Source organism: Aquila chrysaetos, chromosome 6 (assembly GCF_900496995.4).
Source record: "Aquila chrysaetos chrysaetos chromosome 6, bAquChr1.4, whole genome shotgun sequence".
NCBI lineage: Eukaryota > Metazoa > Chordata > Aves > Accipitriformes > Accipitridae > Aquila > Aquila chrysaetos.
Window position 1 is genome coordinate 23,014,621 of NC_044009.1, and position 14,339 is coordinate 23,028,959.

Below are 14,339 nucleotides of genomic sequence, written 5' to 3' on the forward strand. Positions count from 1 at the left end.
GGGATAAGGTTTTCAGAGAATGTCTACTGAAAAAAAATTACCAGAACTGGTGTGTTCCCCAGATTGTGAGTGGCTGATGCAGATCACTTAGAACACTGTATAACACCACGAAAGGACAACACTTCTCCTTATTTTCTTCTGAAAAATTATAAATTAGCTGAAACGTGTGATGACCTCTCTGCTAGGCCAGTAGAGACAAAAGAAAAGATTCACAGCCAAGGAATTGGTTTGTTGGGATAAAAAAAGAAATAGGGCCAGGGATGACCTTAATTAAAAAGTCATGGTTGTGCAGGTGACCCCACTGTCCCCTCCTGAAGCACAGTGACTTGCTCTGTTTATACACGTGATAACTGGTCATTTAAAGAGCTTTAGTCAAAGGAACATTATACTTTCACCTGGTGGAAATTTGGCAGCTGTGTAAGATCTAGAGGGAAGTTTGCAATCTCCAGGTTAGTTTAGTGGTTTGCCCTTTTGGGGAGCAAAGAACTGAGTTGCAATTGCATGTCCTCTCCTGTATCAGCATGGAGAGTATGTTGCATGTTGTTATATTCAGTCTGGTAGACGTCTCCAGTTACGTGCTGCTGTGTGAGTTTGGCAGCATATGTTTTTCAGACTGTAGTTAAAGGACCTACACTAACATACTGTTTTTATTTATGCCGCCTGCTAATAGACAGACTGCTCTACAGCCTGAAGAGAGGATGAGACCTGTTATTATAATTGCTAGTGAGAAGAACCTGTATTTTAACTGCAGTAGAGAAGGCCTGCACTTCTGGAACTAAGGAACTTTGTTTTACATCAGATGTGAGTAGCTTTTAACTGATAATTCTGTCTGTAGAGACTATAATACATGAAGTCTTTATAAGGTGATGTTATCATCAGGATCTGAGGAAAGAAGAAATTCTTACAATGGTAATAGCAAATCCAGGACCTAATAGCACAGCAGGTGTGGTATTGACAAAGATGTGAGACTAAAATTGTAAAGCCTCATGAGCTTTTATAACTTCCCCACATAAGCAAAAGAGAGATCTAGTAAATATACAGAAGCTCTGATAGTTACTGAAAACCAGGTTTATTTGGAGGAATGCACAAATGAAAGAACGGTCAAATGCGCCTTTTGGAATAGAGTGCTCTTTTTATATATATTGTATATATATTTGTACAGCACGTAACGTGAATGCTAATAAAGAACAGACAATCTGGGCATAGATTTAATGCAGTAGTAATTAATGTTTCTGATCCCTCTGATACACACATCAAGTAAATTATATGAAACAGTTTCTCAAATTTGAAACTGGAATATCTAATCCATTCAAAAGTGAGAAGAGGGTCTGGGCTAGCAGATTTTCTGCCAGTTACTCTACATTTAAACAAACAAGAAAAATGGCTTGACATAAGCTTTGTCTAAAGCTGTTTTACAAGTCTGATTTTTCTAAACTTAATCAATTAAGTCATCAGCCCTTCTAAAACACAGTCAATTTACCCAGGCAGGAAGCTTTAGAGGTCTTGGTAAATAATCTGATGCATGGGAAAGAATATAATATATTGATTGGTATTTTCCCCTTCAAAAGCCACGTTTCTGCTGAACAAATAATTCTAAGGTTAGGAGTGAAATCTTAAGATATCGAAGTCAATAGCAAAACTCCCTTTGCTGTTGATGGGGCCCAGTTTTCAAACAGGGTACTTCTGAGGTTGTCTTCCTTCGCACCTGAACTAAAATGCCGATACCCTATTAGTTGTTCTACTTACTGCTGTTTGCCTGATTGCGCAGACTTCCCGTTTTTACACATTCAAGCAATATGCTATTGAGTATTTAAGGAGTCCCTCAGAAAAGACAAAAACAAATGACAATTTTTTTGAGCAGCTTGGGAAACGGACTGCGTGTTATCGCAGTCAAATTTATGAAATACAACTGTCACAGTGCTGGCAAGCATCAGCCTTTGCGCATTTTGCAGGCAAATAAACTGCACTTTGACCGGAAATCAGTTTATTATCCGAACCACTTAACCTCTGATGGTGGACACGGGGAGCGCGCATTGCTCAGACAGCTGCTCCCCTCTCTGCTGGGCAAGCTGCCGCCCGAGCGGCGTTCGTCTAGAGGTCTGTTCTAGGGCAGTTTTGCGGGAACTCCTTCCTCTTCCAGAGCAGCTTCTGCTCCGTCGTCTTGTTTGTACCTACCTGTTGTTGGGACCCTTCCCAGGAAGGGCTGAACCTGCGCCCCGAGGAGGGAACCGGGCGGGGATCTGCTTGAGTGCAGCGAGCGGTTACGCTCAGAGTCTGACAACGCCTTTCCAAGGGGAGCGGGCCCTGCTCGCCGCAGACCTCTCTCCGCTGCGAGCAGCTCCCAGCTCCCCCTTGCACACAGCGGGCTGCCGAAACCCCACGCAAAGCAGGGCTCCATGTCCGCCTCCGCTCCGTGGGCCGCTCTCATCGGAGCGCAAACCAGGCCAGACGGCAGCCCTCCCGCCGGCGGACCGGCCTGGGCAGCACCGCAGGGCCGCCCCGGCCCGCGACCCCACGCGGGACCCTCCCGACCCGGGGGGATGCGGTGGGGCCGCTCCCTCGGGGCGGCGCCTCGTGCCGCCAGGGGGCGCCGCGCTCCCCCCAGGGATTGATCCACGCGCACGGCCGGCGGGGGGACGGGTACCAGGTGGCTACTTGCGTGTGACGGTAAATCACGAGGGCGGGGGGGGGCGGACGCGCTCACTCCCGGGGAGGGGGAGCGGGCGGGCACCCCCGCTGGCGGGGAAGGGGGAGCACCTCAGGCAGAGGACCGGTAGGTGCCGGTGGGTCCGCGGCGCCGGGCCGGCCGCTGGGAGCCAGGCGACCCCGGGGAAGCCCGGCCCCCTTCCCTGGCCCTTTTTCCCTCCATCCTCTCTGGCGGAGCGGGATGGTCCGTTCCGGGCGGGGCGGAGCGCGGCCCTCCCCCCTTCCTCTCGCGTTGGTTCCGCTCGGAGAGCTTTCGCTGCCGCTCCTCGCTGCTGCTCGCGCCCGCCTCCGCTCCGGGCTGCTCGGGCGTTTTCTCTCTGCCTTAAAGTCGGTGAGGAGAGGGGCCTGGGCGGGGGGGCGGCTGCCGGGGGACGGCGCGGCCGGATGGGGACGGCTGCCGCCAGGCCAGGCCAGGCCGGGCCGTAACGGCCGCGCCGCGCTCGGGTGGAGGCGGGGGGGCTCGTTCTCCATCTTCCCCGCACGGGCGCCGGAGCGCGGCGGCAACAAGGCCGCCTCCTCCGCGCTGTGCGATGGGGGCGAGGGGCGCCGCCGCGGGCAGGCCGCAGGCCCCGGCTCCGCTCCGCGCAGGTCTCGCCAACGCCCTGCCGCCGCCTCCGCCGGGGGAGGCCCGGTACGTGCCGGGTAGCCGGGGCGGGGGCCGGCGCCTCCCCGCGGGTGGCCCTGTGCCGCGGGGAAAATGGAGGCCGGGGGAGGGAAGGAGGAGCGGCGCGGGGCGGGCTGGGAGCGGCCGCCGAGTGGGGGAGGCCGGGCTGGGAGCGGGCGGGCGGGCTCCGTCGTCAGCGCGCTGAGGTGCGTGCCTGCTTCTTTGCAGGGTGTCTTTTATGAATAATCAAAAGCCGCAGAAGCCGACGCTATCGGGCCAGCGTTTTAAAACTAGAAAAAGAGGTAAGCTGTCCGCGGTGTGCGTACTGCCGGTACCCGCTGTCGGTGCTGTGCATGTGGCCCCCTCTAAAAAGCCGCTTTTTGGTGATAAACTAACAACGCCTTTGTGCTCTTCTTGTAAATCTTTTAAATGGACCGTGCTAGATACAAAGTCTTGAGGCTAACTCTGGGTGCTAGAGTGCTCTCTGCGCTAATAAAAAATACTTGCCACTAAGAACTGTAGCTGAATTTACAATGATAATCTGGCTTAAGAGACGGTCCTTCTAGAACTGTACTGAGTGTGTTTAGCCTGAAAGCAGAAGTACCTAGTACCCCTGAGTTCCAGGGGAACGCCAGCACAGGCTTGTTGCAGGTTAATACATACATCTGAGGAGCATCTAGCCTAGCTGGAATTTCAGTGTTAGCCACTGGATAAAAGTTACATTGTCCCTTAATGCTATAAGAATACCTGATTTAAATAATAATAAAAAACCCCACAAAACAAAAGACCAAAACCCCACCCCCCAACCAACCAAACAAAAAGCACGCAAAGTGTGGGATGTGCAAGTGCCTATCTCTGTGTGTGCACAGTTTCTCCCATAAGAAGAGTTAATGACTGAAGAGGTGTGGTGAATAATTTAGGATTTTGGTGGTGTTTTCTTAAACCTAAAGAGGAAGTGGGGACAGCTGTTAGAGTTTCTGTTTAATACTGTAATATACTAGCAGTGTTCTAGCTCAAACTGACAGCATTAAGGGTGCTGTACATATTGAAGTAGTAATTAAGTTGTACAGAAGTACGTGTTGACTTACAGAACCTATTTTAAAGTAAAAGCACCTTGAGAAACAGTTGAAGTGAGAGAGTTGGATTTAGTCTGTCCAGCAGATGAAATGCTGACATCCTAGGTTTTTGTCTCTTTTTAAGCATTTAACCATAGTTTGGCTTCCAAGCAGCTCTGCGGTAACAATGAGCTTCACGGATCTGGTGTGGAAAATAACTGATCCAGTATTTCCAGACTTCCACCCAGCTGTTACCAACGTGTTGATACTTGCCTTGAATGTAAGGACACTAGTATGCCCCTTACAGAAAGGTTGCTAACAGAACTGGCTAAGCTGCTGTGGACAGCACTCTAAGATTTGCAGCTTTTCCTCTCGTGGTTTGCATAATCTAAGGACAAATTGGGATGAATAAAGTTGAAGACCTCTTCCATTTAAGGCTTTCTGTTAGTTACACGGATAGATTTGTTGCATATTAACTAAGCCCTACCGATAATGAAAACAAGACTATGATCGACTGATGCATCTCAAATGTGAAGAAGCCTGTGTTCTGCTTTAACAACAACAAAGGATGCTAAATAGATCTGCAGTTACAGTCCATCATTTCATGTTTATTTAAGACCAAGATGTTGGCTCAGATTTCTGTTTCCCCCAGGCACTTGAGGAAAAGCAATTGCTTCAGACTCATTTAACTCCATATTAAGAGGAGGGGATGGTCTTCATAGCCACAAAGCAAGTCTTGTCAGTTGGCTCTAACGTGATAATGGTACGCAGCTTTTCAGTCAGAATAATTTGTCCAAAACAGTGAGAGGCCCCAAGGGCAGAAATGGAACATGAGTAATGGAGTCAAATGTACAAAATTGTAGGGGCACATATTAAGAATTGCCTTCCAGCATGTAGCTAAGCATCTGTTTTTGGAGGGAAAAAGTGATCTGACATGTGAACCAGAGTATAAGAATCAAACTGAGAAGTCATGTAGGCTTTGTTAGAGCCAGCTAATGATAATCACAAACAACTGTTGTTCTTGGTGAAAGTACAGTAAGAATTCAATTAGGGGTAATTAAGGAATGTTTTAGCTTTTGATAGCCTTTCCCCCAGCCTTGACTGAATAGGGGAGTGAAACCAGTAAAACTTACTGCTATATTGGCCACTGAAACTCATTTTAGGCTATGCTGTTAAGTCACTATTTGTGCTAGTTAATACCAGTTGTCAGGCTTGTCAGTGCAGGTTTGGGTTTGTGTTTTTTTAATAAGATTGAAATGACAAACTTTAAAAACCAGACAGCTGTGTGTGGCAACTTTATTTCAATGCTTTGTCTTTACAGATGAAAAAGAGAGGTTTGACCCTACTCAGTTCCAGGACTGTATTATTCAAGGTTTAACCGAAACCGGCACTGACTTGGAGGCAGTAGCAAAGTTTCTTGATGCTTCTGGTGCAAAACTTGACTATCGCCGCTATGCGGAAACGCTTTTTGACATCCTGGTGGCTGGTGGAATGCTGGGTAAGTCCCTTTGATGGGGCTGCTGTCAGCCTTTATTCACTTGACTACAAAAGCTCACTGTTTTCTTTCAGTGTGAAAATTCTGCTAAGGAGCCCATTGAGTGTGTAGAACAGAGTTTAAGTTATCTGTGGTAAACTATCTGACCATCTTAGTGACGGACTGAGCAATCAGATTACTGTAGAAATACCCTGTATAACCTACTGCAGTTTTGCTTGAGTCAGTGTGCATTCTTCAAAGTGTAGGCTGTACAAACTTGGCTTAAAGGAAAATATATTGGAGGTTTGTTGGGGTTTTTTTTGTTTGGTTGTTTTGGTTTGGTTTTTTTTAACCAGGCGTGGATCTTGACTCTGTAGTCAAGTTCACTTCTGCTGATGTGCAATGGATGAATGCTTGTTTCAGGTGGGTGGTCTGTGGTTGCAAGACCAACAGAGTTGCCCTGAAAGATTCTGACATGATCCTGTGCTTTGTGCACCCTGCCCTGTTATTTTGGAAAGTAAGACTGTTCACAGAAGAAGCTGATGTGCTTAGTCTTGGAAATGCTATTATAAATCATTTGTTGTTGACAATAGTGAAGTCATGGGCTCTAGCAGATGTCAGGGAGCGAGGAATGAGAGGGGTGGTTGAGTCAGCAAAAAAACACAGGGAACTGAGGAAGTGAAACGTGATGATGAAAAATCTTGTAAGCTCATGTGCGCACTGTGTGTAAAGAGCAGAGTGCAACAGATGCTCACCAACTAGGTAAGAAGTAAAGGAAGCTAAATGAGGTTCAAAAGTAGTTAAAAAAAAAAAGTGGTACTTCTAGATTTAGACATTTCCTACTTGACTAAATACTTTTTAGTGAGAAGGGGTTCAGGTGGCAGGGACCCAGGTAAAAATACAGGCTGCAAAGAGGACCCTCTATGTTGTCTGCCTAGGCTGGAAAAGGTCTGTCTCTGATTTTAGCATTTGTTATGCAATAGTTGGGAGGGAGGACTTAAACGAGAAGTTTGGCAGTTGCAGAAGATTTTCTGTAATGTAACAGAAATAGAATTCAAATGACCTAAATGCATAGGGGGAGGAGAGGAAACACCTGATTCTGGGCTACAGTCAGACTGTGGATGGCAGTTCTGCAGTGGGGTGGCTGGTTTGGGAGGATGCATCTGTTGCATGTTGAGGTCGTCTTCACGCTGATGCTGTAGAAATGTCAGGTGGCTTGCTCAAACACTGAAAAGCAAGGCTTTCAAAGTGGTTTAACTTCATGTGCCTGCTTATCTCAAAGCTGTGTATTGGAACAGTGTTATGTAGACTGAAGTTACTGTGATGTTCCTTTTGGCAAGAGGTTCTTTTGCTGATGCTGAAAGAGCTTGGTAGCATGAGTGAGTAAACTTGTCTGCCACATGGAGCATCACTGCTTGAAGTTGTTAATGTACAACTTGTTACAATCTGTGGGTTTACATTCAAGGGTCTTAACCAGTGTGTACTGTGTTAGGAAGTGTTCCTTCTAGAAATGAGGCTGAGAGGGAAGGGAAAAATGCATTGCTGCATTAATGGTGATACAGGGATCCTTTATTCAACTCCCTCTCTGTAAAAAGTAGGTAAGTAGACTAGCTTTGACCTTTATTCAGGCAAGGCCAAAATAAAAACTGGCATCTATCCTGTTGCCTCACCACCTTTTAATATCATTACCATTAATGCTTTATCTCCATCTTTAAGTCATGTTTCTGGCTAATACATAACAAAAGGATCTCCATTACATGTAGGATGGCATAGAAATTGGTGATGAGGTATTCTGGCATCAGAGCTGGTGACTTGAAATTCAGCCTAGTTAGTGAAGCAGCCTGGCTACCAGTCAAATGCCCATATTAAACTGAAGAGGAATGGTGAAGAAGCATCTTCTAATTAGCAGCTAAAAACCTGAAGTGCCTTTCAAGACTAAAGTTTCAAGCTCATTTCTGGGGTGCTGAATTTTGAACATGCATCTCTATGTGTTTCATCTCCTGTTGTGACTTACTCTGTTACTTAAAAGACACTTACTTACAAAGCAGCAGTATTGCAGCAGACACTAAAAAGACGCTTGCTAGTGTTAGGCAGCTTCAGTGGCTTCCTTTAAGGGAAGATGAGCTCATATGGTCATGTTAACTTACCAATATGTGTCCTGGTTTCAGCTAGAATAAAGTTAATGTTCTTCCTAGTAGCTGGTATAGTGCTGTGTTTTGGATTTAGGATGAGAGTAATGTTGGTAACACAGTGAGGTTTTAGTTGTTGCTAAGCAGTGTTTATACGAAGTCAAGGACTTTTCAGCTTCTCATACTGCCCTGTCCACAGAGGCTGGGAGGGGGCACAGCCAGGACAGTTAACCCAAATGAGCCAAAGGGTTATTCCATACCATATTACATCCTGCCCAGTATATAAACTGGGGGGAGTTGGCTGGGAGGCACTGCGGCTCAGGCGTTGGCTGGACACTGGTTGGTGAGTGGTGACCAATTGTCTTGTGCATCATTCGTTTTGTATATTCTCTTAGTAGTAGTATTTTCCCTTCCTTTTCTGTCCTGTTAAACTGTCTTTATGTCAACCCATGAGTTTTACTTCCCCCTCGACCCCCCCACTCCCTGATTCTCTCCCCCATCCCACTGGGGGGCGGGGAGGAGTCAGCGAGTAGTTGCATGGTGCTAGGGTTAAACCATGACAATATGTAAACAAGATGTGTTGCCAATCCACTTAGCAGTAGGGGGTCAGAATATTTAAGTGTTCATATCTAAGCTACTGATTTTAAAGTTCCACTAGAGCAGTGGAGCAGATGGAAAAGTAGGGGTGTCTTCAGTGATCCAGTCATTCAGTTCATCAAGAAAGGACAATGCATTGCATGTTATGGGTATTGGAATTCTTACTGTGGAGACTACTCAGTACTCTCACTGGGGGAGTAATACCACTAATGCTGAAACCTTTCTTTAGCCCCAGGTGGTACCCTGGCAGATGACATGACACGCACAAACGTCTGTGTATTTGCAGCACAGGAAGACCTAGAAACCATGCAAGCTTTTGCTCAGGTTAGTTCTCAAATGAGTACAATTTAACTTAAACTGTTTAGTGGTCAAAAATGAAATGTTTGTGTAGTTGAAAGTTTAGGTAAAAATAATGCATGGCTTTAAGAAGCTTACTAGAAGAGGTAGATAGAGTAGCACTGTTTTAAGCTAACAGTGCTCTAAAGAGTTCAGACCAATTTAACTGGATTTTTTTTTTTTTTAATTCTAATTAAATGGTAGTTCAGAGCAAAAAATAATACTCTGTATCTTTTTAGGTTTTTAACAAGCTAATCAGGCGTTACAAGTACCTGGAGAAAGGCTTTGAAGATGAAGTCAAAAAGGTATGAACTAGGTCCTTAGCAGCAGACAAATAAACCTTCAAATTCTATTAGTTAATCACTCTATACAGAAGAGTTATATCATACAATGGGTTATTAAAATAGAACACTTTTAAGTTATTAATGGAAGAACAGCTAGCTTGTATGACTAGTGGAGAAGACTACCAGCAAACCAGTGCTTCTGTTAGTTGAATAGCTTGATTGAAACAAAAGTGTCTAACATGGAGGCAGTAGCCAGACTTTAGTGAGAGATGGTAGTTTTATGGCACCTCTTCTTACTTCCTCTTGCAGTTGCTGCTGTTCCTGAAAGGGTTCTCAGAGTCTGAGCGGAACAAACTGGCCATGTTGACGGGTATTCTGCTAGCCAATGGGACACTTAATGCGTCAATTCTCAACAGTCTTTACAATGAGAACTTGGTTAAAGAAGGTAAGTGTTGCCCAAGTCCTCCTTTAGGGGAGAGTGGGGGAGGACAGAACCATGACATGTAGGTAGAAATCATGATGACAATACACCCTTGTGGCTCACAAGCTTCATCTGGCAATAGATTAACTACAGGATTAGCAAAAGTAAACATGCTGCCTCACAGCCTGGAAGGTCTTCCTAAGACTGTAGAAAACTAGTCTTGTCAGAAAGCTTGTGTGTAGGACTTCCCTGTGTGACACCAGGGGCTGCTGTCACTAGTGTTGCCCAGCAAGGCAGTACCGTATTTCGGAGAGGGACCCTTCAGGATGCAGAAGGTGTGTCGTGTCTTTAGGTTCCTTCCTAAAATGCAGTAAGGAGAGTTTGAGTTTAGTACAGGGAAGCCTTTGTGATGCTGCACAGTAAGAAAAGTCCAATGTGCAGGAGGCTGCAGTGTCCTCAGGCAGAGTTACTGCAGATGGTGCTAGGGCTGCCTTGGAGCACCGCTGCTGCTGCTTTGAACAGGGGTCTGACAAACTAGGTGCTCTGTACTCTCAGGCCTTATGATTCCCTTTGTTTTGAATTTCAGTAGTAATAGTACTACTCCTATTGCACAGGTGTTTCTGCAGCTTTTGCAGTCAAGCTGTTCAAATCCTGGATAAATGAGAAAGATATTAATGCAGTGGCTGTCAGTCTTCGTAAAGTAAACATGGATAACAGGCTGATGGTGAGTACCACTGAAATTACTGATGTACTACTTAAGGCAGTTTAGTAAATAGCATTTACCAGCAAAGTACTCAGCATGCATTTCTTTTGTGAAAGACTTTGTAAACTTTGTTTTCAGGAACTCTTCCCAGCCAACAAACAAAGTGTTGAACACTTCTCCAAGTACTTCACTGAAGCGGGACTAAAAGAACTTTCCGAATATGTTAGGAACCAGCAAACCATAGGGGCTCGGAAAGAGCTGCAGAAAGAACTTCAGGAGCAGATGTCACGGGGAGATCCATTCAAGGATGTAAGTGTTTGTCTGTAGACAAGGTGGTGTGCTGCTTTTTTAAAAAAAAATTTTTTTTTTTTTTTTTTTGTTAGGAACTTAGTTCAAATTATCTGAAATACAATAGCCTTTAATACTAATCTGAAGAAGAGATATGCCTAATTAAATACTGAACTTAAATATATAGCTCTCACTAAGAATTAACATTAGGACGAGAGTGTTTTGGTATTAGCTTTGTAGTCTTTCCTTAATGTCCTGAATCCTGCTGTATGATCAAGGGGGTTGTTTGTGGTTCTGAAGGCTTCTGGGTTACCTTTAGAACAGAAGTTTTAATTTTGCTTAGCTTTGTATGTGGCATATGTGCTGACTCTTACTGTAACTGGCAGATAATCTTGTACGTGAAGGAGGAGATGAAGAAAAACAACATCTCAGAACAGACTGTGGTAGCCATAATCTGGTCAAGTGTAATGAGCACAGTGGAATGGAACAAAAAGGAGGAGCTGGTAGCAGAGCAAGCCATTAAGCACTTGAAGGTATTGTAACTGAAGTGTAGACTTTGGCACCCGCTGGGTAGGGCTCGGGCTTCCCTCTGTCTCCAGTTCCCTTTTAAATGAGTTAAGACTTACAACGCCTCTGATGCAGAGACAGCATTAGACAGGGCATTCTTCCCCTTGTAACTGTGGTATTATAGTCCAAGTTACTGAGGCAAAAGCAGTACAACTTCTGTACAAGCACGCTCAGGTGGGGCAGGGGTTGCAAATTTCTAAGCAGTGGCTGATGGAAACTGTAAAACCAGTCTAGTCGGGCGATAAATGTGAAGTGCTCGGTGTGTGCCAATTTGTCGTTCCTGTTACAGCAATACAGCCCTCTACTTGCTGCCTTTACTACCCAAGGTCAGTCAGAGCTGACTCTTCTGTTGAAGATTCAGGAGTACTGTTATGACAACATTCACTTCATGAAGGCCTTCCAGAAAATAGTGGTGCTCTTCTATAAAGGTAACTTCTGTGGGGTTGTAGTTTTGGGGGGGTTGTTTCTGTTTGGTTGGGTTTTTTCTTTTTTTTTTTTTTTTTTTTTTAAGGCCTGTATTTGCAGAATGCTTCAGTCCTGGTAAGACCTTTAGGGAAGATCAGTGCTACAACATTGCACTTCATGGGCTGAAGAATGTTCTACCTCTTCTTTGCAAAGATGGAGCAGTAAAATGCAATGGTGGATGTGGCTGTCCTTGGCACATGGGGAAATACTTCTCTAGACGCGGATCCTGCCTGTCTAGTAGATTTTAAGAGTTGTGGTAGATCGGAGCTAAATACAGATTTTTAAGGGTCTTTGGCCCTTTTAAGTTAGGGAAAGAGACATGATAGGTGTATTCTTCTTAGTTCTCTCTCTGAACACTGACTCTTTAACAGCCAGAGATTGAGACCACCAAGGTGTTCTGGAGTGCTCTAGGCTCTCTGTTAAATGGCTGTTAAAAGGTGTTACTGAAAAACATGCTGCACACCTATGGAAACACCACAGGAACATAAGGAAACTTGTTAAACTGAAGAGTATGTTGTAATTGTAAAATTTTAAAAACCAAACATTTCCTGTGGTGTGCTTTGGGCTTTAAAGAATTTGCATCTGTTCTTAGCTATTGACTGAAGCTTTCCATTGAGGTGATGTACTCTAATAGCTATGAAATACTCAAGGCTGTTAGTGGGAGTGAAAGTGCAGCTCCTAGGTGCAGTCAGTGCTCAGGAAACTCCCAGCAGCTGATCTGAAATGCGTGGTTCTCAGAATTTTAAAATAGGAGGCACTCCTGGTGCAGGTATGTCCAGCCATATCCAGGGAAGGGACTATATATGGTGATGCTTCTAGGGGAGGAAGCAAAGGCCCCCCATCAGGTGTTCTCAGCAGCTGGTGTTCAGTGGTGTGCTGTGTTAATACTGCTCTTGCACATCTTACAGCTGAAGTTCTGAGCGAAGAACCCATCCTGAAGTGGTATAAAGATGCGCATCTTGCAAAAGGAAAGAGCGTTTTTCTGGAGCAAATGAAAAAGTTTGTCGAATGGCTCAAGAATGCTGAAGAAGGTAACCAAGCAGCTTAGCTCACAAGTTGAGATTGTTCATTTTGGGAACCTTAGTGCAATAATCTTTGGTTTGGGGGGGGGGGGGGGGGGGAGTGTTAATTGCCCCTCTGAGACTAGGTGTGCCCCCCAGTACTGGCTAGAAAAGCTTGTTGTTGAAATCCATGTGGATCCAATAGCAGCTAGGATGCAGGGCAGCAGCTGAACTCAGGGGCTGGGGGCGGGGGCTAACCTGCTGGCAGCTTATTGATAAGGTGTCCCTCTGTTCCAGAGTCGGAGTCTGAAGCGGAAGAGGGTGACTGAGCTGTGAAACTCTGTCCTCAGTAAAGTAAACAGGAGCTGTAGATAAGTGTCATGTCTCATGTGTCCTTCTGATTCTTACATCCTACCTCCCTGTATCAAGCATGATATAAGGGCTCTCATGGCAATTTATTTTAACTGTTTTCTATAGTTATTGAAATACTGGGTTTAGTTTTTAAAACCATGTTTTAAGTAGCTTACAGAGCTATTATAGATTTGACTCTAACCTGCATTTGTCCTTTCAGTTATATTCTACCTCCTGTATTTTCTACTGTAATAATGTAATTTAAGGCCTTCCACAATGAAATCCATTTTACCCCTTGGGTTTTCTATCTATATTTGAGTAGACATGATATGGTGAATGAGATTTATGGCAGTTCTGTTTGCAAATTAAACTATAAAAAGCCTCCAAAAGGAAGAGGCCACGGCTTGTGTGGTAACTCGGTGTGACACTTCAGTCTGTACCACTTTCTCCAAATAACCCTGTTCCAGAGGTGGTTGTCCATCTCCCCCAGGACTTTGTCATCTGTTCATTATATGTCCAGCATAAAGCAATCCTCTCTTCCAGCTGCTGGGTGAGGCAGCTGCCCTGCTCCTGGGAGCTCAGTGTCCTACTGGAGAGGAGCTGTTCTGGTGGCAGTGAACAGTAACTGTGGTGGGGCATGAAGAGTGGCATCTCTGAGCCTGCTGGCCTGAGTCCCCGAGGGGCTGTCCGGCTGCCTTACAGCGAGGCATCAGTTCTGGGGGAGTCTTGCCACTTCTCATGGAAGCACAAGCAGTGCTGTTCCATGCACTGCTGCCCAACAGCTTTCTAGAGCCCTGGCCTATGCTGCTAGCAGGGCTGGGGCAGGGGGGCAGCTTGCTTGTGCTGCTCTGTAAATGCATGACTGCTGAAAGGTAAGGTGGACTAAACTCTACCCCCTCCCCCTGAAGTTTAGAGATTATTTTATGCGGACAGTTGACATGTTAAACCAAACAGCCTACCTGCTCCCTGAAACTCTGAATTAATGGAAAGTCTCAGGACAGCTCATAATTCAAGAAAGATTTGGTAAAAGAGTGACATCTATACTGTTGTAAGCTAATAATGAGCATTAACTGAAATACTGGTAACCAGAGTATACCTACTAAAATAAATAATAAAAAAAAAAATTGGTGATCACAATGCAATCTATTCAATATCACAGTGATCTTCCTTACTTTGTAACTTTTTTTTAAACAAATAAAGGCCATCCTTACACAAGGGCTGTCTCTGTTCTCTTACCCAAAAAGGAAGTACCAGTGACACTAAAAGTCCTAGGTCTTTTGCTATTCCAATGACAGTTGAATAAAACACTGTTGAAGTAATACTTGCTGTTAGGAGGCCTATTTTATAGAGTAGAAGGT

At 45.1% G+C, this 14,339-nt stretch overlaps 1 protein-coding gene across 2 annotated transcripts; it reads left to right on the forward strand.

Annotated features, from left to right (window-relative positions):
• The first annotated feature begins 2,903 nt into the window (after nt 1–2,903).
• Nucleotides 2,904–14,196, forward strand: BZW1 (basic leucine zipper and W2 domains 1). Of its 2 annotated transcripts, XM_030018290.1 has the most exons (12): nt 2,904–3,037; nt 3,539–3,612; nt 5,687–5,863; nt 8,795–8,889; nt 9,141–9,206; nt 9,495–9,630; nt 10,221–10,330; nt 10,448–10,618; nt 10,984–11,130; nt 11,454–11,592; nt 12,538–12,660; nt 12,928–14,196. In XM_030018290.1, the coding sequence occupies exons 2-12, from the start codon at nt 3,549–3,551 to the stop codon at nt 12,957–12,959; spliced, it is 1,260 nt and encodes a 419-aa protein (XP_029874150.1). In that variant the 5' UTR covers nt 2,904–3,037; nt 3,539–3,548; the 3' UTR covers nt 12,960–14,196. The 2 variants fall into 2 exon arrangements, with proteins under 2 accessions (XP_029874150.1, XP_029874151.1); XM_030018291.1 differs by lacking the exons at nt 2,904–3,037; nt 3,539–3,612 and having other exon boundaries at nt 5,786–5,863; nt 8,795–8,800.
• Nucleotides 14,197–14,339: the final 143 nt, after the last annotated feature.